Genomic DNA, 19,147 nt, shown 5'->3' with positions numbered 1-19,147 from the left:
AGAGAGAGTGCTGCAAAGGTTTGCCAGACTGACATCCTGGGATGGCGGGACTGATGTATGAGGAGAGATTGAATTGATTAGGATTGTATTCGCTGGAGTTCAGAAGAATGCGAGGCATCTCATAGAATCCTACAAAATTCTAACTGGACTAGATGGTAGATGCAGGAAGGATGTTCCCGATAGTGGGTGTGTCCCGAACCAGGGATCCCAGACTGAGATACTGGGTAGAGGGCAGCACTTGCTTCACAGCGCCAGGTTCCCAGGTTCGATTCCCGGTTTGGGTCACTGTCTGTGCGGAGTCTGCACGTTCTCGGTGTGTCTGCGTGGGTTTCCTCTGGGTGCTCCAGTTTCCTCCCACAAGTCCCGAAAGACATGCTGTTGGGTGAATTGGACATTCTGAATTCTCCCTCTGTGTACCAAAACAGGCGGCATAATGTGGCGACTGGGGCTATTCACAGTAATTTCATTGCAGTGTTAATGTAAGCCTACTTGTGACAATAAAGATTATTATTATTTAGACAGATGAGAAATTTCTTCACCCAGAGAGTGGTCAGCTGTGGAATTTGTTACCACAAGAAATAGTTGGGGCTGAAACATTGTATGTGTTCAAGAAGCTATTAGATATAACATTTAAGACCAAGGGAATCAAAGGATATGGGGGGAAAGCGGGATTAGGCTATTGAGTTGGATGATCAGCCATGATCATAATGAATGGCGGAGCATGGTCAAATGGTTCCTCCTGCTCCTATTTTCTATATTCTCTGAACAGGTCCTGTTTTCGATCCCTGTCCTTGTTCCTTGACTTCACTTTCCACCTCAATCTTTCTTCTGCCCCATTCCCTGGTTTGGGCACCGTTCTGTTCAACAGTTTTTGACCAGCTCTCTGTGGTTCACCTTCCTGCTTGTTCCAGTAGAGTCTGAAGTGAAACCAAAACTTATGTTTTTTAACACCCAACTGCAGAAATATAAATTGGGCTTAAACCTCCAGCTGAAACTTAAATTTAAATCTATGGTGGGCGACACGGTGGCGCAGTGGTTAGCACTGCTGCCTACGGCATTGAGGACCCGGGTTAGATCCCGGCCCCGTGTCACTGTCCGTATGGCGTTTGCATGTTCTCCCCGTGTCTGTGTGGCTTTCACCCCCACAACCCAAAGATGTTTAGTTTAGGTGGATTGGCCATGCTAAATTGCGCCTTAATTGGAAAAAAATAATTGGGTACTCTAAATGTTTTTTTTTAATTAATCTATAGCTTGTGCCCAACATGTATTATCACATGCAATCTTTGATAATTGCTCTATCTCCTATATAGAAGGTAAATAGCTGAGGCCCAGATTGATCCTTGCGTACTCCACTATTTATTTCCTGCAGCTTGAAAATGTCCCATTCATGCCCACCTTTTGCTTTCTATCCATTAACCAATCTTCTATCCATGCTAAAATATTAACCTGAACACCATGCCTACCAACCTTATTGAATGCTTTTTAGAAATCCTGGTATACTACATTTACTGGCTTTCCTTTATCTGCTCTATTAGTTACATCCTCAAAACACTAATAAATTTGTCAAACAGGGTTTCTTTTTGGTAAAATCATGTTGACTTGTGTTAATCATACCAGGTATTTCTAAGTTAAGACTTCCTTAATAATAACTTCTGACATTTTCCCAACAATTGATGTTAGGCTAACTGGCCTGTAGTTCATGGTTTCTTGATTCCCCTCCTTCCTTACAAACATAGGTCATACAATGTCAATACAGACATCGGGTGAAGCCATGGTGTGTAGTACTACTCGGTAGAGAAGATGCATGTAGAGATCGGTTCATTCCATAAGAGACTGACTAAGGCATTTGGTGATAGCAGGGAGGAAGCTATTTTTAAATCTTTTAGTGTGCGTTATGAGATTTCTGTATCTCTTGCCCGATGGAAGAGGTTGGAAGAGAGAATAACCCAGGTGGGAGGGATTTTTGATCATGCTGCCCACTTTCCCAAGGCAGCGGAAGGTGTAGACAGAGTCAATGAATGGGGAGTGGATTTGCGTGATAAACTCAGCTGGGTTCACTACTCTGTAGTTTCTTATGGTCTTGGGCTGATGCAGCCAGATCGGATGCTTTCTATGGTATGTCTGTAAAAATTGGTGAAGAGTCAATGTGGACGCGCCTAATTTCCTTGTTTTCCTGAGGAAGTATAGTCGTTGTTCAGCTTTCTTGGTCGTAGTGTCGACATGTGTGGACCAGGGCAGATGTGGAAATTTGAAGCTGGCAACCATCTCCACCTCTGCCCCATTGATGCAGACAGGGGTATGTATGATTCTTTGCTTCCTGACGTCAATGACCAGTCCTTAGGTTTGCTGACATTGAAGGAGAGATTGTTGTCGTTACACAATGCCACTAGGTTCTCTATCTCCCTCCTGCACTCTGAGTCATCGTTGTTTGAGATCTGATCCACTACGGGGTTGTGTCATCAGCAAACATGTAGATGGAGTTGGAGCCACATTTTTACCACACAGTTCTGTGTGTATTGGGTGTATAATAGGGGACTAATTACACAGCCTTCCGGGGCACCGGTTTTGAGGACTATTATGGAGGAGGTGTTGTTTATCCTTACTGATTGTGGCCTATGGATCAGGATGCAGGTGCAGAGGGAGGAGCCAAGTTCTCTGTTTTGGAGTTTTGATATCAGCTTGATTGGGATTTTGGCTTGGAAGGTGGAGCTGTAGTCCATGAATAGGAATCTGACGTAGGAGTCCTTGTTATCAAGATGCTCCAAGGATGAGTGCCAGGCCAGGAAAATAATGGACCGGTTGTGGCAGTATGGGAATTGCAGTGGATCATGGCAGTCTGAAGTATGGAGTTGATGTGTCTTATGACCAACCTCTCAAAGCACTTCATAATGATAGATGCCGAGGCCACCGGCGGTAGTCATTGAGGCACGTTTTTGTTCCTATTTGGCACCGGTATGATGGTGGTCTTCCTGAAGAGGTGGGAACCTCAATGGAGGAGGGAGAGGTTGAAGATGTCTGCGATCACACCCGGCAGTTGGTCCGCACAGGATCGGAGTGCACAACCAGGGACTCCGTCAGGACCCGTTGCTTTCCGAGGGTTCACTTTCAAGAAGGCCAGTCTGACTTTGGAGGCTGTGACTTTAGATATGGTTGTGTTCAAGGCTCTTGGTGCAGTTGACAGCGGTTTGTTGGTTCCCTGTTTGAAACAAGCATAGAATGCACTGAATTCATCGGGAGGGGTGTGCTGTTGCAGGAGATTCTGCTCAGCTTGGCTTTGGAGCCTGTTATGTTGTTAAGCCTTGCCATGACCAATGAGAGTTTGTGTTGTTAGTCTGTGACTCCAGCTTAGTCTGGTCTTGCCTCTTGGCATCCCGATGGCTTTGCGGAGGTTGTACCTGGATTTCTTACATAGGTCAGGGTCGCCTGTCTTGAATGCCTCATGTCTGACAATCTGTTAAGAGTTCTTTTGAGGAAGTAACAGGGAAGTTAGACAAAGGAGAACCAGTGGACGTGATTGATTTAGATTTCCAGAAGGCCTTTGACAAGATGCAGCATGGAGACTGTTAAATAAGGTAAACGCCCATGGTGTTAAGAGTAAGATCCTGGCATGGATAGAGGATTGGCTGACTGGCAGAAGGCAGAGAGTGGGGATAAAGGGGTCTTTTTCAGGATGGCAGCTAGTGACTACTGGTGTGCCTCAGGGGTCGGTGCTGGAGCCACAACCTTTCACGATGTACATTAATGATCTGGAAGAAGGAACTAAAGGCACTGTTGCTAAGTTTGCCGATGATACAAAGATCTGTAGAGGGACAGGTAGTATTGAGGAAGCAGGTGGGCTGCATAAGGACAGGCTAGTAGAGTGGGAAAGAAGTGGCAGATGGAATACAATGTGGAAAACTGAGAGGTTATGCACTTGGAAGGAGAAATGGAGGCATAGACTATTTTCTAAATGGGAAGATGCTTCGGAAATCAGAAGCACAAAGGGTCTTGGGACTCCTTGTTCACGATTCTCTTGAGGTTAGCGTGCAGGTTCATCGGCAGTTAGGAAGGCCAGTCGACCACTTCTGAGGCTATACAAGGCTCTGGTCAGACCCCATTTGGAGTATGGTGAGCAGTTTTGGGCCCCGTATCTAAGGAAGGGTATGCTGGCCTTGGAAGGCTGTGCTGGCCTTGGAAAAGGTCCAGAGGAGTGTCACAAGAATAATCCCTGGAATAAAGAGCTTGTTGTATGAGGAACGGTTGACGACTCTGGGTCTGTAATTTGGAGTTTAGAAGAATGAGGGAGGATCTTATTGAAATTTGCAGGATACTGCGAGGCCTGGATAGAGTGGACATGGAGAGGATGTTTCCACTTGTAGGAATAACTAGAAGCAGAGGGCACAACCTTAGACTAAAGGGACGATCCTTTAAAACAGATGTTGTTTTAAAACAGATGTCGCTCTCGCTCTCGCTCTCGCTCTCGCTCTCGCTCTCGCTCTCTCTCCGGAAATCCTCCTTCATCTGGTCCACCAACCGGGCAGCGCAAACAGCAGTAGGGAGAGTGGACAACCCTGTCTCGTCCCCCGGTGTAGTCTGAAATAAATTCCGTACACTAGCTACCGGCGCCCGGGACAGCAGCCTAACCCAGTCAACAAATCCCCTCCCAAACCCGCACCGCTCCAGCATCTCCCATAAATAATCCCGCTCGACCCGGTCGAACGCTTTTACCGCGTCCATCGCAACCACCACTTCAACATCCCTACCTCCCGGGGGCATCATAATCACATCGAGCAGCCTTCTAGCGTTGGCCCCCAGCTGCCTGCCCTTAACAAACCCCGTCTGGTCTTCTATGGCGGAGCAGACTTGATGGGTCGAGTGGCCTAATTCTGCTCCTATGTCTCATGGTGTTATGGACCTGACCTTCAGTACGGAGTGAATCTCCTGGTTAAACCATTGTTTCCAGTTGCGGGGTGCACGTACTACCTTCTTTGGCACGCAATCTTCTACACACTTGCTGATGAAGTCTGAGATGGTGGTGGCATACTTGGCCACTGAGTTCTTGAATATGGACATGCCACTGACTCCAAACAGTCGCATAGGATCTCTTCTGTTGCCTCGGACCAGCAATGCACGACCTTAACCGAATTCTCCCTCTTATGATTTTGCGTAAGCCAGGAGAAGGAGCACTGTCATGTGGTCTAATTTCCTAAAGTGCGGTCAGGGGATGGATGGGTAGGTGCCCTTGATATTTGTGTTGCAGTGGTCAAGGATGTTGCATCTGGACCTCTGGTGGCGGCCATGCTGCAGACAGTCATGAACTTGGTGACTCCTATGCAGAGTTTTTTTTTGTCTAAAGTCCCGATCGGACTTGCGACATCAGTCCCGAAGTATGTGTTTGGCTTTGTGAAAGTGCCGGCAGTTTTTTTTTTTTTCAAGCAGTCCAGCATGCATCCAGTGAAAAGTAACAGTGGAAAATAAATGGCAGCAGACTGACTGCCTGGCTCTGGAGAGCGTGGTTGAAGACGCAATGGCGGTAGGCCCGGAGCTTGTGCTTTTGGCCGAATGGTCTATTCACAATTCCGGAAACAGAGGATGGAAACCTCCAAAGATCTGGTAAGGGCCATTGACCCGATAAAAGCAGCTGTGGAGAGCTTTGAGCAGCAGTTAGAGTCCCAACGCACCTCAAAACATGGTGGAGTCTGTCGCCGAACACGAGGATCAGTTGGCTGTGATGGAAGCAGAGTGTTCCCTGATTGCTGGCAATTTTAAAAAGGTGCGAGATAGAGTGGACAAGCTAGAGAACCGTGAGCAGCGACTAAGTGTCCGGATAGTGGGTCTCGCGGAGGGGCTGGAAGGTTCTCAACCTTCGGAGTACGTGGCACAGATGTTGCGGAAGCTGATAGGGGAGGAGTTTTTAAAATAAATTTAGCGTACCCAATTATTAAACTATCCGGCTGCATCACAGCTCGTTATGGCAACTGCTCTGTCCAAGATCGCAAGAAACTGCAGTGTGATGAACTCAGCCCAACGCATCACACAAGCTTCCCACCCTCCCATTGATCATGTCTACACCTTCCGCTGCCTCAGGAAGGCAAACCGCATTGTCGGAGACCCCTTGCACCCAGGGTTTGCCCTCTTCCAGACCCTTACATCAGGCAGAAGGTACAGAAGTTGAAGACCCACACATCCAGACATAGGAACTGCTTCTTCCCCACAGCAACTAGACTCCTCAATGACTCTGCCTCGGAATGATCTATTCTCTGCAAGACACTGTTCACGACGCCCTATGCTGCTCTTGCTCATGTCGTATTTGCTTTGTTTGGCCCTTGCTCTGTACTGTAACCAAGTACTTATTTGTCGATTATTCTTTTTGTCTACTGGTTGCAGAAAAATAGTTTTAACTGTACTTCGGTGCATGTGACAAATCGGTCAATCTACCAGGGAATCAACCTTGGTTCAACAAGGAGTGTAGAACAATACAGCACAGGCACGGGCCCTTCGACCCTCCAAGCCTACGCCGACCATGGTACCTGCCTAGACTAAAACTGTCTGCACTTACGGAGTCTGTATCTTTCCATTCCCACCCTATTGTATTTGTCTAGATGCCCCTTAAATGCTGCTATCGTACCTGCTCCCACCACCTCGCCAGGCAGCACGTTCCATATATTTACCACCCTCTGTGTAAGAAAAAAAACCAACTTGCCTCGCCCATCTGTTCTAAACTTTTCCCCACGCACTTTAAACCTAAGTCCCCTAGTACTTGACTCTCCTACCAATAGGAAAGAGCATCTGACTATCCACTCTGTCCATGCCACTCATAATCTTGTAGACCTCTATCAGGTCGCGTCTCAACCTCCGTCATTCCAGTGAGAACAAACCAAGTTTATCTAGCCTCTTCTCATAGCTAAAAAGGAGCCCATGACTGCAGTGGCACCAGAAATACCTATAAATTGGGTATCAACCTGGTGTGGTAGCCACTGTATGGGACTACATGCATGCTAAACAGCAGAAGCAGCATGCTATAGACAGAACGAAGCAATCCCATAAAGAACAGATCAAATCAAAACTCTGCACACCTGCTGCATCCTGTAGTCATGAATGCTGGTGGGCAATTAAATAAGTAACCAGGGGAGCCAACATCCTTATTTTCAATGATGGGCAGAGATTATCTGGTCTTTTATCACATTGCTGTTTGTGGGGCCTTGCTCTATGCAAATTGGCTGCTGCATGTCATAAATTACAGCAGTGACTATACTTCAAACGTACTTCATTAGCTGTGAAGAGTTTTGGGACATCCAGTCGTCATGAAATGAGCTACATAAATGCAAGTCTTTCCCTGTTATCCTTTGGGAAATGGTAAAATGGGATTTTATTCCCAGCGGAATAATGAATGTTCCCTTAAAGTGCATCTACCATGCAGAATTAGGAAAGATCAATTCAGGTTCCCTCCTTAATATTATGATGGAAGACCAGGATGAAGAAGGCCCAAACAATGATACATCATTAGCAGAAACAATGCCATGTGAGAATACATTCGGGAGCAATGCATGGTGGCTGAGTAGTTAGCACTGCTGCCTCGCAGCGCCTAGGACCCAGGTTCGATCCCAGCTCCGGGTCACTGTCCGTGTGGAGTTTGCACATTCTCCTCATGTCTGCGTGGGTCTCACCCCCACAACCAAAGATGTGCAGGGTAGGTGCATTGGGCACATTAAATTTTTTTTTAAAAAAAAGAAAATACATTCTCGGACAGGTACATGAGTTTAGATTTGACATTACAAGAGATCCTACTTGTTGTTGGGCTCCAAAGGTTACCATCAATGTTTTGTGTGACCTGCACTTACCACAATCGCCGTGTAGCAGAGCCTTAACTCCAGAAATGAGGATGTCCATCGCCCCCAACTTTCAGGACTCTAGTGCCTTCCAGAAACCCCTGTGCAGAAGTAATCAGGGGCCTACATTTGGCAGTAACTATTTACATAGCTCTGGGGAGTTAATTTAATTTGATATGTCTATACTGGGGAAAGACAGAGTATTTGTTTTCTACAGAAGTAGTGACTTCTTCAGAGAGTGCTGGGTGTAATTTCTGGAACAGACTTGCACTGAAGACCCACACAGCAGCTGCAAAGCTACATAATCAGAAAGAGCTATGAGTTCACTTGTGATGGTTAGCAGCACATGTGAACATGCAACACGCAAATGTCAGTCACAGTGATTCATTGTGTGCAACTTTATCATCACATGCATGTTCAAAGGGTGGGTCTAGTGGAAGATGGATAATTGTTGTAATGGTTGATGATGCCTTTTTGCATCCCACACATGGTTCCTTTTCTCCACTTTCAGTCAGGTGTATGCATCCACCAGACAGGTCTTTGAGAGGACCACCATGAGAGCAGTGCTGAAGAAATCATTCAGGTGCTTGGGCAGGTCACATAGAGAAGTGAATAAAAGCAGATGAATCTGTGGTTTAGGTGTTAGAACTAAAAACATAATGCATCTGAAGAAGGCCTTGTTTTGAGAGGGCCATGTTTATGGCTTTTACTCCTCAAGAGGTCACAACCAGAATAGTCAAATTTCCAATGACTTTTTATGAAGAATCTTAAACTCTCACCAAATGTGAATCGTTACAAATGAAAACATACTTTTTTAATATAAATTTAGAGTACCAATTTTTTCCCCCCAATTAAGGGACAATTTAGCATGGCCAATCCACCTACTCTGCACATTTTTGGATTGTGGGGGTGAGACCCACACAGACATGGGGAGAATGTGCGAACTCCACACAGATGTTGACCCGTTGCTGAGATCAAACTCGGGTCCTCGGTGCTACGAGGCAGCAGTGCTAACCACTGCATCACCTTGACACACTTAATAAAAACAAATATTGACTGAAAAATGTGAACAATACTTCGAAATGTTTTTAAAAATTGAAAAATCCAGTCAATATATTTGTTACAATTTGTTACAATATTAACATTGCAATGACTTGAACTAGTCACAAAGATATGCCTTCAACAATATACTTTTAATGCTTTGAAACAAAATTTTAATTAGCAGCAAAATCACATCACAAACAAATAGTTTAAGCAGAATGGCATTCCTAATTGTACTTGCCTTTTGAGTTGTTTGCTAGTATAGTAACACAAGTAGACATAGAAATTTAATGGCATTGAAGAAATAATGAGCCATTTCTGCCACTTTTCTCATTTGTTTTTCCATGCTGTCACAGTTTGAGAAATGGCAAAGATATCTACGCATCAAGGTTGGGTGTATATCTCCATATTTTTGACATTTTAGTTTATATGTATGCAAGTTTTCTTACTTTTCTCCGGAATACCTGTTTTTTTAAATCTTTCTGCTCTTTGTATCTTCCAGTGCATGTAATCTTCCCAGGCCAAAAAAAACTAAGTAGGCTGTAGTTGTCTGCAAGTGCTGTTCTTCGTGAGCTACTTCTAGAGATGCTTAATAGCCATCTCGCTCAATGTACTACTCCTGCTCTAGTGAGTGATGTGGCTGACATCGGCAATTCTTTGTGTGGGAGGTTTGAATGCTCCATGGCGCAGCGAGCAATAATTAAAAAGACAAATAGAATATCGGCCTTTATTTTAAAGGGACTGGAATACAAAAGGGTGTAAATTATGCTACAGTTGTATATGTCTGAGGTTAGACCATATTTGAAGTACTGCATTCAGTTCTGGGCACAGCACCTTAGGAATGATACAATACACTAGCTTTGGAAGGACTATAGTGCTTCTCACCGGGGTTAAAAAATTTAAATTATAAGGACAAGTTGTATAGACTGGGCTTTTATTCAGTTGAGTGGAAAAGGTTAGGGGGTGATCTAATTGAGTTGTTTAAAAATGATTAAAGGAGTTGATAGGATGGGTACAGAGCAATTATTTCCTCTGGTGGGGAGTCCACAACAAAGGGGGCATAACCTTAAAATTAGAAATAGGCCTTTCTGGAGTCATGTCTAAAAGCAATTTTCCACAAAAATTGGGTAAAAGATAGAGACTTGGGTGTTAGGTATGGGGTGCGTGAACTCAACCTCCTGCACAAGGAGTTTGATATAACTTTAGGTGGTGCACAGGGGCCACATGGAGGGGGCCGGAGAATCATGCTCGTGTATTCATAGATTATCATAGAATTTACAGTGCAGGAGGAGGCCATTCGGCCCATCGAGTCTGCACCGGCTCTTGGAAAGAGCACCCTACCCGATGTCAACACCTCCACCCTATCCCCATAACCCAGTAACCCCTCCCAACACAAAGGGCAATTTTGGACACTAAGGGCAATTTATCATGGCCAATCCACCTAACCTGCACATCTTTGGACTGTGGGAGGAAACCGGAGCACCGGGAGGAAACCCACGCACACACGGGGAGGATGTGCAGATTCCGCACAGACAGTGACCCAAGCCGGAATCGAACCTGGGACCCTGGAGCTGTGAAGCAATTGTGCTATCCACGATGCTACCGTGCTGCCCTTCTGGGGGTGAGAGGTGCTCAAGAAATTTTGGGACGCAGTGTTCGATACCTTATCAAGGATTGTAGGGGTTCAGGTGACACCAGACCCTATGGTGGTGATCTTTTGGGTATCAGAAATGCCGGTACGGGTAAGGAAGTAGATGTCGTGGCCTTCGCCTCTCTGATTATCCGGTGATGGATACTTTTGAATTGAATTGGAGATCAGCTACACCACGGGGGGACGGGGAATGGCTGGGAGTTCTGTATGAATTTCATAGGTTGGAGAAAATCAAATTTACCTTAAGGGTGTCAGAGGAGGGCTTCGAAGTACAGTGGAGGCTGTTCATGGCTATGTTTGAGGAGATGTTTGTTGCGGCGGGGAAGAGGGCATGAAAAGGGGGAAAATTTACAAATTGTGTACTTTGGTTGGATGTTAAGCTTATCTTATTTTGTTGAATGTATTTGGAATAAAATATCTTTTATTCTAAAATCAGTATTTATATATTACCCTTTTGACATTTTAATACTTCATTTGCTTCAACTATGATTTCTATGGGCGGTGTAGTGGTTAGCACTGCTACCGCATGGCACCGAGGACCTGGGTTCAAACCCGGCACCGGATCGCTGTCCATGTGGAGGTTGCACATTCTCCCGTGTCTGCATGGGTGTCACCCGCACAACCCAAAAATGTGCAGGGTAGATGGATTGGCCATGCTAAATTGCCCCTTAATTGGAAAAAAATAATTGGGTACTCTAAATTTATTTAAATAAAGAATTCTACAAAATCCCATCTCTTGAGGCCTTAACATCCTTCCTAAAGTGCAGTGCTCTTGATGAATACAATATTCCAGCTGAGATCTAACCAGTGATTTATAACGGTTGATCATTGCTTTATACTCGTGGGCGGCATAGTGGCATGGTGGCTAGCACTGCTGCCTCATGGCACCGAGGACTGGGTTTGATTCCGGTTGAGGGTCACTGTCCGTGTGGAGTTTGCGCATTCTCCCTGTGTCTGAGTGGGTCTCGCCCCCAGAACCCAAAAATGTGCAGGATTGGCCACACTAAATTGCCACTTAATTGGGGGGGGGGGGGGGGGGGGAAAGAATTGGGTACTTTAAATTTGGGAAAACAAATATTGCTTTATGCTCTGTTTGTTTATAAAGACAGGAATCCTTGTAACAGCCATTATTAGGTGAAGATACCAGGTGGAAAAAAGGTGGTTAAATGGAGTTGAGGTACAAATCAGTCACTATCTAACTGAATGGTAGAACAAGCACAAGGGGCTGAATGACCTCTTGTACCGATGTGATGGAGTGTCACTCTACCCTCTAAAGGGAATTCTGGTTATTAATGATTAGGCACATAATCTCAGCGTCCTATTTTAATTGTCCAGGACTATAAAATATACATTTTACACAGAATATTATTTATGCAAATTTTGTGTTTATCCAATTTCCTTTTGAAGGTGATATTGAACCTTTATCCATTACCTTAACAGACAATGCATTCCAAATCCTAATCACTTGTTGTGCTAAAAATCTTTTTCAATGTTGTCTCTGGTTCTTTTGCCACGTAACCTTAAATCTGTGCCCTCTGATTATTGATATGTCAACCATTGTGAATATTTACACAACTATTTAAACACCTTTATTATATATATATTCTTTGAATTCTCTGATTTGAGGAGAACAACCGCAGCTTCCCCAGCATTTCTGCACAATTATAACCCCTCATACCTGGAACCATTCTGGCAAACCCATTCTGAACGCTTGCCAAAGTTTTCACATCCTTCCTAAAGTTTAGGCACAGAATCGGACACTCCAGCTGGGACCAGACTATTGATTTATGTAGGTTTTTAAAAACTTCCTGTCTTAATTTATAAAGATCCCAGATGCTTCATTAACTGTGCTGCCAACCTGCTCAGCTACTTTCAAAGATTTGTACACCATACTCCCTGGTATCTCTCTTCTGGCATTCCCTTTGTCACTCCTCATTCTTCCTACCAAAAATGTGTCACCTCCATACTTTTCACTTGCAATGTTTCTTGCACACTCGAACCCGTCGTCTGTTCTTTTAAAGTCTATTACTATCTTTCTCATTGTCCACTACAACTCTAAATTTCATTCATAGAATTTACAGTGCAGAAGGAGGCCATTCGGCCCGTTGAGTCTGCACCGGCCCTTGGAAAGAGCACCCTACCCAAGCCCATACCTCCACCCTATCCCACACCTCTGCCCTATCCCCGTAACCCCACCTACCCTTTTTTGGACACTTAAGGGCAATGTAATATTATAGCCAATCCACCTAACCTGCACATCTTTGGACTGTGGGAGGAAACCCATGTGTTGCTGCATTCCCAAGTACAAATCATTAATTTGCATCAATAGCAGTGTCCCAGTACTGAACTTTGGGGAAGCCTGCTGTATACTTCTCTCCTGTCTGAAATAATTATCCACCATAATTTAGGGGCAGCAGGGTAGCATGGTGGTTAGCATAAATGCTTCACAGCTCCAGGGTCCCAGGTTCGATTCCCGGCTGGGTCACTGTCTGTGTGGAGTCTGCACGTCCTCCCCCTGTGTGCGTGGGTTTCCTCCGGGTGCTCCGGTTTCCTCCCACAGTCCAAAGATGTGCGGGTTAGGTGGATTGGCCATGCTAAATTGCCCGTAGTGTCCTAATAAAAAAAGTAAGGTTAAGGGGGGGTTGTTGGGTTACGGGTATTGGGTGGATACGTGGGTTTGAGTAGGGTGATCATGGCTCGGCACAACATTGAGGGCCGAAGGGCCTGTTCTGTGCTGTACTGTTCTATGTTCTATGTTCTATAATTCTCATTTCTATCCCTTAGCCAATTTTCTATCCTTGTTTCAATTACCCCTTTTATCCACAGACTTCAAATTTGCGAACAAGCCAAAAATGTTTCAGTTCATATGCACAATTGTGCTGCCCTCATCCACTCTGTGTTCTATCATCAAAAACTCAATCAAGCTAATCAAGAACAATTTTCCCTTCACAAACCCCTGCTGATTCTCTTTTAATAATCCATGCTAGTCCAACTGGCTTTTCGTTTTCTCCTAGATCAGTCATGCCTCCGACTTTCTCTTTCATATAACCATTGAATGTAGTTACAAAATGAAGTTCAGCCATTACATCTGTTTTTGTGGTCATACTTCAGATATTCCAATCTCTTTTTGTCACTTTGTACAATGACTCCCATGGATAATTAAATACTGCACCAGAAGAAAATGTAGGTTTCTTATTCTGAATGGGAAGGATAGCCTCACTCTTTGCAATCTTTTAAATTCTGTGTACGCCATTGAGAGGAATTTTTTTTAGCTCCCTGGTTCTTATTCGTGATTACTGCCTAGTGATGACTCCTGGTGGTATATGTGGGGAAGGAAGCTTAGCTTGGTTTTAAAGCACTGGCACTCATTACTGTGGTTTAATACCATTCATTGTCCAGCCTGGGCATGATATATTATCCTTGGATTCATATTCCCACAAGGAATCTTTGCTTTTCTGGTATAGAACTTGAAACTTTCTGCTTTGGAAGGTGTTATGACACTGTCCACTTAATCTACCATACCTTAGTTGAATCTTGCATTTTTGTGCCTGGTAAGTAAAACATTAAATTTAAATAGAAGGTAAAATATTGCAAAACTAGTTCCTGTTCACTGATCGTTCCCCTTAACCAAACTAGTACTACTGTTTAAAAACTTGTACGATATTTTTCACTGCAAGCTACAATTCACTGATGGAATGGAGACATTAGCTTGTTTGAAAGTGCGTTTAGGATCTTGTCAATTTTTTTGTATTGTTTATCCCCTCACAAATCTTTATCAATTATTGTGTAAAAGGAGACCAATTGTGGCATTTTGAAATCTTAAACTGAAATTATGTCCAGTAACTGCACTTCCCTATTCTTTCCCAATATCTATTTGAATTATTTATAAATATGTTTCCAATTTCCTTTTAAATAATATAGCTATCTCTGATCTCCTGTGATGAAATGTTCTATGGCTGAATAACCCTTTGTGTGAAAGCATTTCTTCTTACTCTCCCACCCCATTGTTCTAGTGATCACTCTTGCGTTCATGCTCCCTTATTTACTGATTCATCAATGAGTGAAAACTTTCACTATTTACTTTCATTGTCTTTTTATAATTTTGAAAAGCACTTCCAGATTTCCACATAGCCATCTCTGTTGCAGTGAAAATGCCATAACTTGTTTGAGCCATTCTTCATGTGCCAGATCTTGCTGTGAAATTAATATCATGTTAACAGTGCACACTGTTACGAATGTGAAAATCAGCCAGCAATCTGGATTGAGATGCAGTGTTAGTTAATTACCTCCAGAACTTGCTGGTTGTTTACACCACTCTGACATATGCTTCGCAGAATGGCATGTCATCCTTAACCTCCCCGCTATTTTTGAGAGCTAGCTGGAGTTTCACATTAATTGCTGAATAAACTCATTTCAAAAATGTTAGATCTGGCAATTAAGAGTGTGAGCATCTTTTGAACAAAATAATTGTTAATGCATTTGCTAATTAATCTCTCTGGTCCAAAAAATGGGACAGTTCAAGATACTCGGTTTCATTTCCTGCACGTTGTAAATTGCTGAGACATTTTTTTTAATTGATCCTTTTTTTTTATTTCACCCTCCACAAGTTGTGTTCCATTAATATTTCAAAACTGTAACTGTATTCAGAATTTAATTATAATTCATTCTGATTTATTGCATTGCTTTTAGGGTGAAGAGATTACAAAGGAGGAAATAGATATGCTCAGTGATGCTTGCACGAAGTTGAAGGAACAGAAGAAACTGCTAACCAAAGAGAAGGAAGAGCTAGAGGAATTGAAGGGAGATGTACAAGAGTATAATGAGGTATGAAAATATTTGGTTTAAGTCAAAATTCATATCTATTTTCCATTGATTTTTCCTCCCCCCCCCCCCCCCCCCCCCCCCGAACTTTGAATCATTTACTTGAGACTACATCAGTTGACAAATTAAAGAAGTGTTATCCCTCACTGCTTGGACTGGGTCTGACACAAAATATAACTGACTTTAAAATTCCCGAGAAAGTCGACGAATGGCTGCCACCTCCGGGTGAACCCTAACATTAACCCTCTTAAGGCGGAACTTTATTTTCTCAAGACTGAGAAACCCAGCCATGTCAGTAACTCAGGTCTCCGCACTCGGAGACTTTGAGTCCCTCCACATTAATAAGATCGTCTCCGGGCTACCAGGGAGTCAATGGCCAAAACTTTGGCCTATTTAAAAGCCTTCGAAAGTTGGGCGTGAGTTGCCTGCCCTTTACAAATCCCGTCTGGTCTTCTCCTATCACCCCCGGGCCACAATCTTCTATCCTTGTGGCCAATATCTTAGCCAGCAGTTTGGCGTCCGCATTCAGTAGAGAAATTGGCCTGTATGACCCGCATTGCTCCGGATCCTTCTCTCGTTTCAGGATCTATGAAATAGAGGCCTGTGACATTGTTGGGGGGAGGACTCCCTTCTCTCTTGCTTCATTAAATGTCCTCACCAGCAGTGGGTTCAATATCTCCAAAATGTCTTATAGAATTCCACCGGGTAGCCGTCCAGTATTAGAGCCCTGCTCCGAACAAAAAAGTTGATCCGAAATTACACCTTTTGGACATGTGAGAAAAAAGAAAACTCCTTCGCCCTTGGCCGTGCAAACCTCCATGGGTCTACTCCCCCCATCTGTTCCATAAACCCCTTCAATTCCTTTGCCACGGCCGGCACCCTCCCTGTCCTGGATTTTGACTGGTCCAATTCCGGATCAATGACTGTATTAAAATCTCCTGCCATGATCAAGTTATGTGACTCTAGGTCTGGGGTCTTACCTAACACCCGCTTCATAAATTCCACATCGTCCCAATTTGGAGTATATACATTCATGTGTACCATCCGCACCCTTCCAGCTTCCCACTCGCCATTATGTACCTGCCCCCTATCTTGGCACGGTTCTCCCTGCCTCAAATACCACCTGTTTATTAATCAAAATCGCTAACCCCCTGGTCTTTGAGTCCAGCCCTGAGTGGAATACTTGGCCAATCCACCCCTTTTTTAATCTAGTCTGGTCTGAAACCTTTTGTTATGTCTCTTGTAACATTGCCACATCCGCCTTCAGGCCCCTCAAATGCGCGAACACGCGAGCCCTCTTAACCGGCCCGTTCAGCCCTCTAACGTTCCATGTAATCGCCATTGCAATACTCTTCCCCAAGGATCCAGTGTCTTTAGTTCACATCCAGTCTTTTTTCCCTGATGAAAGTCAATGCATCGTCTGATGTTTCAAAATAAAATTTCCGGTCCTCATATGTGACCCACAGATACACTGGGTACAACATCCCGAACTTCACCCCCTTCTTAAAGAGGGCCAATTTTGCCCAGTTAAACCCGGCTCGCCTCATGGCCAAATCCACGCCCAGGTCTTGATAAACGCGCAGCTACAATTCTCCCACCTGCTGCCCCGTTCTTTCTTGAATCACCGCAGAATGTGTTCCTTTTCCAGGAATCGGTGCATACGTACCACCATCGCCCTCGGCGGCTTGATCGCTCGGGGCTTCTTCGTGAGGGCTCTGTGCACTCTATCCACTTCCAGGGGACGAGGGAACACCTCAGCCCCCATCAACTTCTCCAGCATGTTCATCACATAGGCCCTCGCATCTGATCCCTCACTGCCCTCAGAAAGGCTGGCGATTCTCAGGTTCAGCCTCCTGGACCTGTTCTCCAAGTTCTCCAGCTTCTCCTGCATTCTTTTCTGGCAGTCATTCAGCATCCCCACCTTGGTCTCCAACACGGTTAGGTATTCCTCGTGCTCGGACACCTTTTTCTCCACCCCCGGATCGCACGTCCGTGGATTTCTTAATTCTGCACAACCTGATCAATCGAAGTCTTGATGAGGTCCAGCATGTCCTTCTTAAGCTTAGCGAAGCAATCTTCAAAAACTTCACCAGCTGCTCTGTTGACCACTGTGCCATCTCCCCGCAGCCCTGCTTCTCCTCCATGCTTTCCCGCATTGCCAGCTCTGTTTGCGTCTTTCTTGTAGAACTTTGTCTTCCTACACGGCCACTTCTGGTCGAATTCTCCCTACACCAGAGTGGGATTTCTCCTCACCGTCTCACGCTCCACCGACTTCATCCAATAATATCCGGGGAAAAAAAGATCCAAAAGTCCGTCATAGACAGGAGCTATCAAATGTGCAACCTACTCCTCCATGGCTGCCACAGGACGTCTGCTGTGTGAATTCATGCCTAATTTAGTTTGCTGACCCTGAAACCAGGTCAGCCGCCATGATTGTTCTGCAATAAATCTTTAAAATAAGATTAATTTGTGACTTTATTTTTAACCCTTTTTTGTCAATTAGCCTCCGATTATATCTATTGAAAGTTTTTCTTGAATTTCATTACAGGATTTGGAAGAAATTAAGAAGGAATTATCCAAGACTGGAAAGGAAACAATTGTAGAAGAGTCCAAAGCTAGCAAGTTATTAACGAAGAGGGTAAACCGAATGATCGGCCGGATTGACACACTCATTGTTGAACTGGAGAAAGGCAAAGAAGTGTTGGATGAACAACTGGACAATGATGCAGCATCACACGCTGGGTATGTGGATATAATGCTTCATAAATAATTTATTTTCCTCTTCTTGCTGTTCATAATTTAAACTACTTTCCATCTATTTTGTGGGCCTTAAAAAAAATCCTCATATTTACATCTTAATTGCAGAAATTGTGCACCTTTTCACACACCTTTTTTGGATCTCAATGTGACCTGGGCTATCTACATGCCCTTCTCCAGACTCAACATCAATTCCTTCTCTTGGGTGAATACTGATACAAAGTATTCATTTAGTACGTCGCCCACTTCCTCCAGCTCCACACATAGATTCCCTCCCCTGTCCTTCAGTGGGCCAACCGTTTCCCTGGCTACCCTCTTGCTTTTTATGTATGTGTAAAAAGCCTTGGGATTTTCCTTAACCCTATTTGCCAATGACTTTGTGACACCTTTTAGCCCTCCTGACTCCTTGCTTAAGTTCCTTCCTACTTTTCTTATATTCCACACAGGCTTCATCTGTTCCCAGCCTTCTAGCCCTGACAAATGCCTCTTTTTTTTTTTCCTTTTGAGGAGGCCTACAATAGCTCTCGTTATCCAAGGTTCCCAAAATTTGCCATATTTATCCTTCTTCGTCACAGGAACATGCCGGTCCTGAATTCCTTTCAACTGACATTTGAAAGCCTCCCACATGTCAGATGTTGATTTACCCTCAAACATCCGCCCCAAATCTAGGTTCTTCAGTTCCCGCCTGATATTGTGATTATTATTAGCCTTCCCCCAATTTAGCACATTCACTCTAGGACCACTCTTATCCTTATCATAGCTTATCATAGAATTTACAGTGCAGATGGAGGCCATTCGGCCCATCGAGTCTGCACCGGCTCTTGGAAAGAGCACCCTACCCATGGTCAACACCTTCCCCCTATCCCAATAACCCAGTAACCCCACCCAACACTAAGGGTAATCTTGGACACTAAGGGCAATGTATCATGGCCAATCCATCTAACCTGCACATCTTTGGACTGTGGGAGGAAACCGGAGCACCTGGAGAAAACCCACGCACACATGGGGAGGATGTGCAGACTCTGCACAGACAGTGACCCAAGCTGGAATCGAACCTGGGACCCTGGAG

General features: G+C 44.4%; 1 protein-coding gene across 5 annotated transcripts in view; it reads left to right on the top strand.

Moving 5' to 3' along the window:
- The window catches only part of letm1 (leucine zipper-EF-hand containing transmembrane protein 1), a 119,169-nt gene that overhangs the window by 75,993 nt on the left and 24,029 nt on the right, over nt 1-19,147 (top strand). For 3 of the 5 annotated variants that reach the window (XM_038793367.1, XM_038793368.1, XM_038793371.1), the window contains 3 exons: nt 9,206-9,238; nt 15,190-15,324; nt 17,870-18,063. In XM_038793367.1, coding sequence (XP_038649295.1) covers nt 9,206-9,238; nt 15,190-15,324; nt 17,870-18,063 — 362 coding nt within the window. The remainder of the gene's footprint in view (nt 1-9,205; nt 9,239-15,189; nt 15,325-17,869; nt 18,064-19,147) is intronic. The other 2 variants (XM_038793369.1, XM_038793370.1) reach the window with 1 other exon arrangement.

Source organism: Scyliorhinus canicula, chromosome 3 (genome assembly GCF_902713615.1).
Source record: "Scyliorhinus canicula chromosome 3, sScyCan1.1, whole genome shotgun sequence".
Lineage (NCBI taxonomy): Eukaryota > Metazoa > Chordata > Chondrichthyes > Carcharhiniformes > Scyliorhinidae > Scyliorhinus > Scyliorhinus canicula.
Note: the sequence above shows the minus strand (reverse complement) of the source record. Positions and strands in the feature narration are given on the sequence as shown.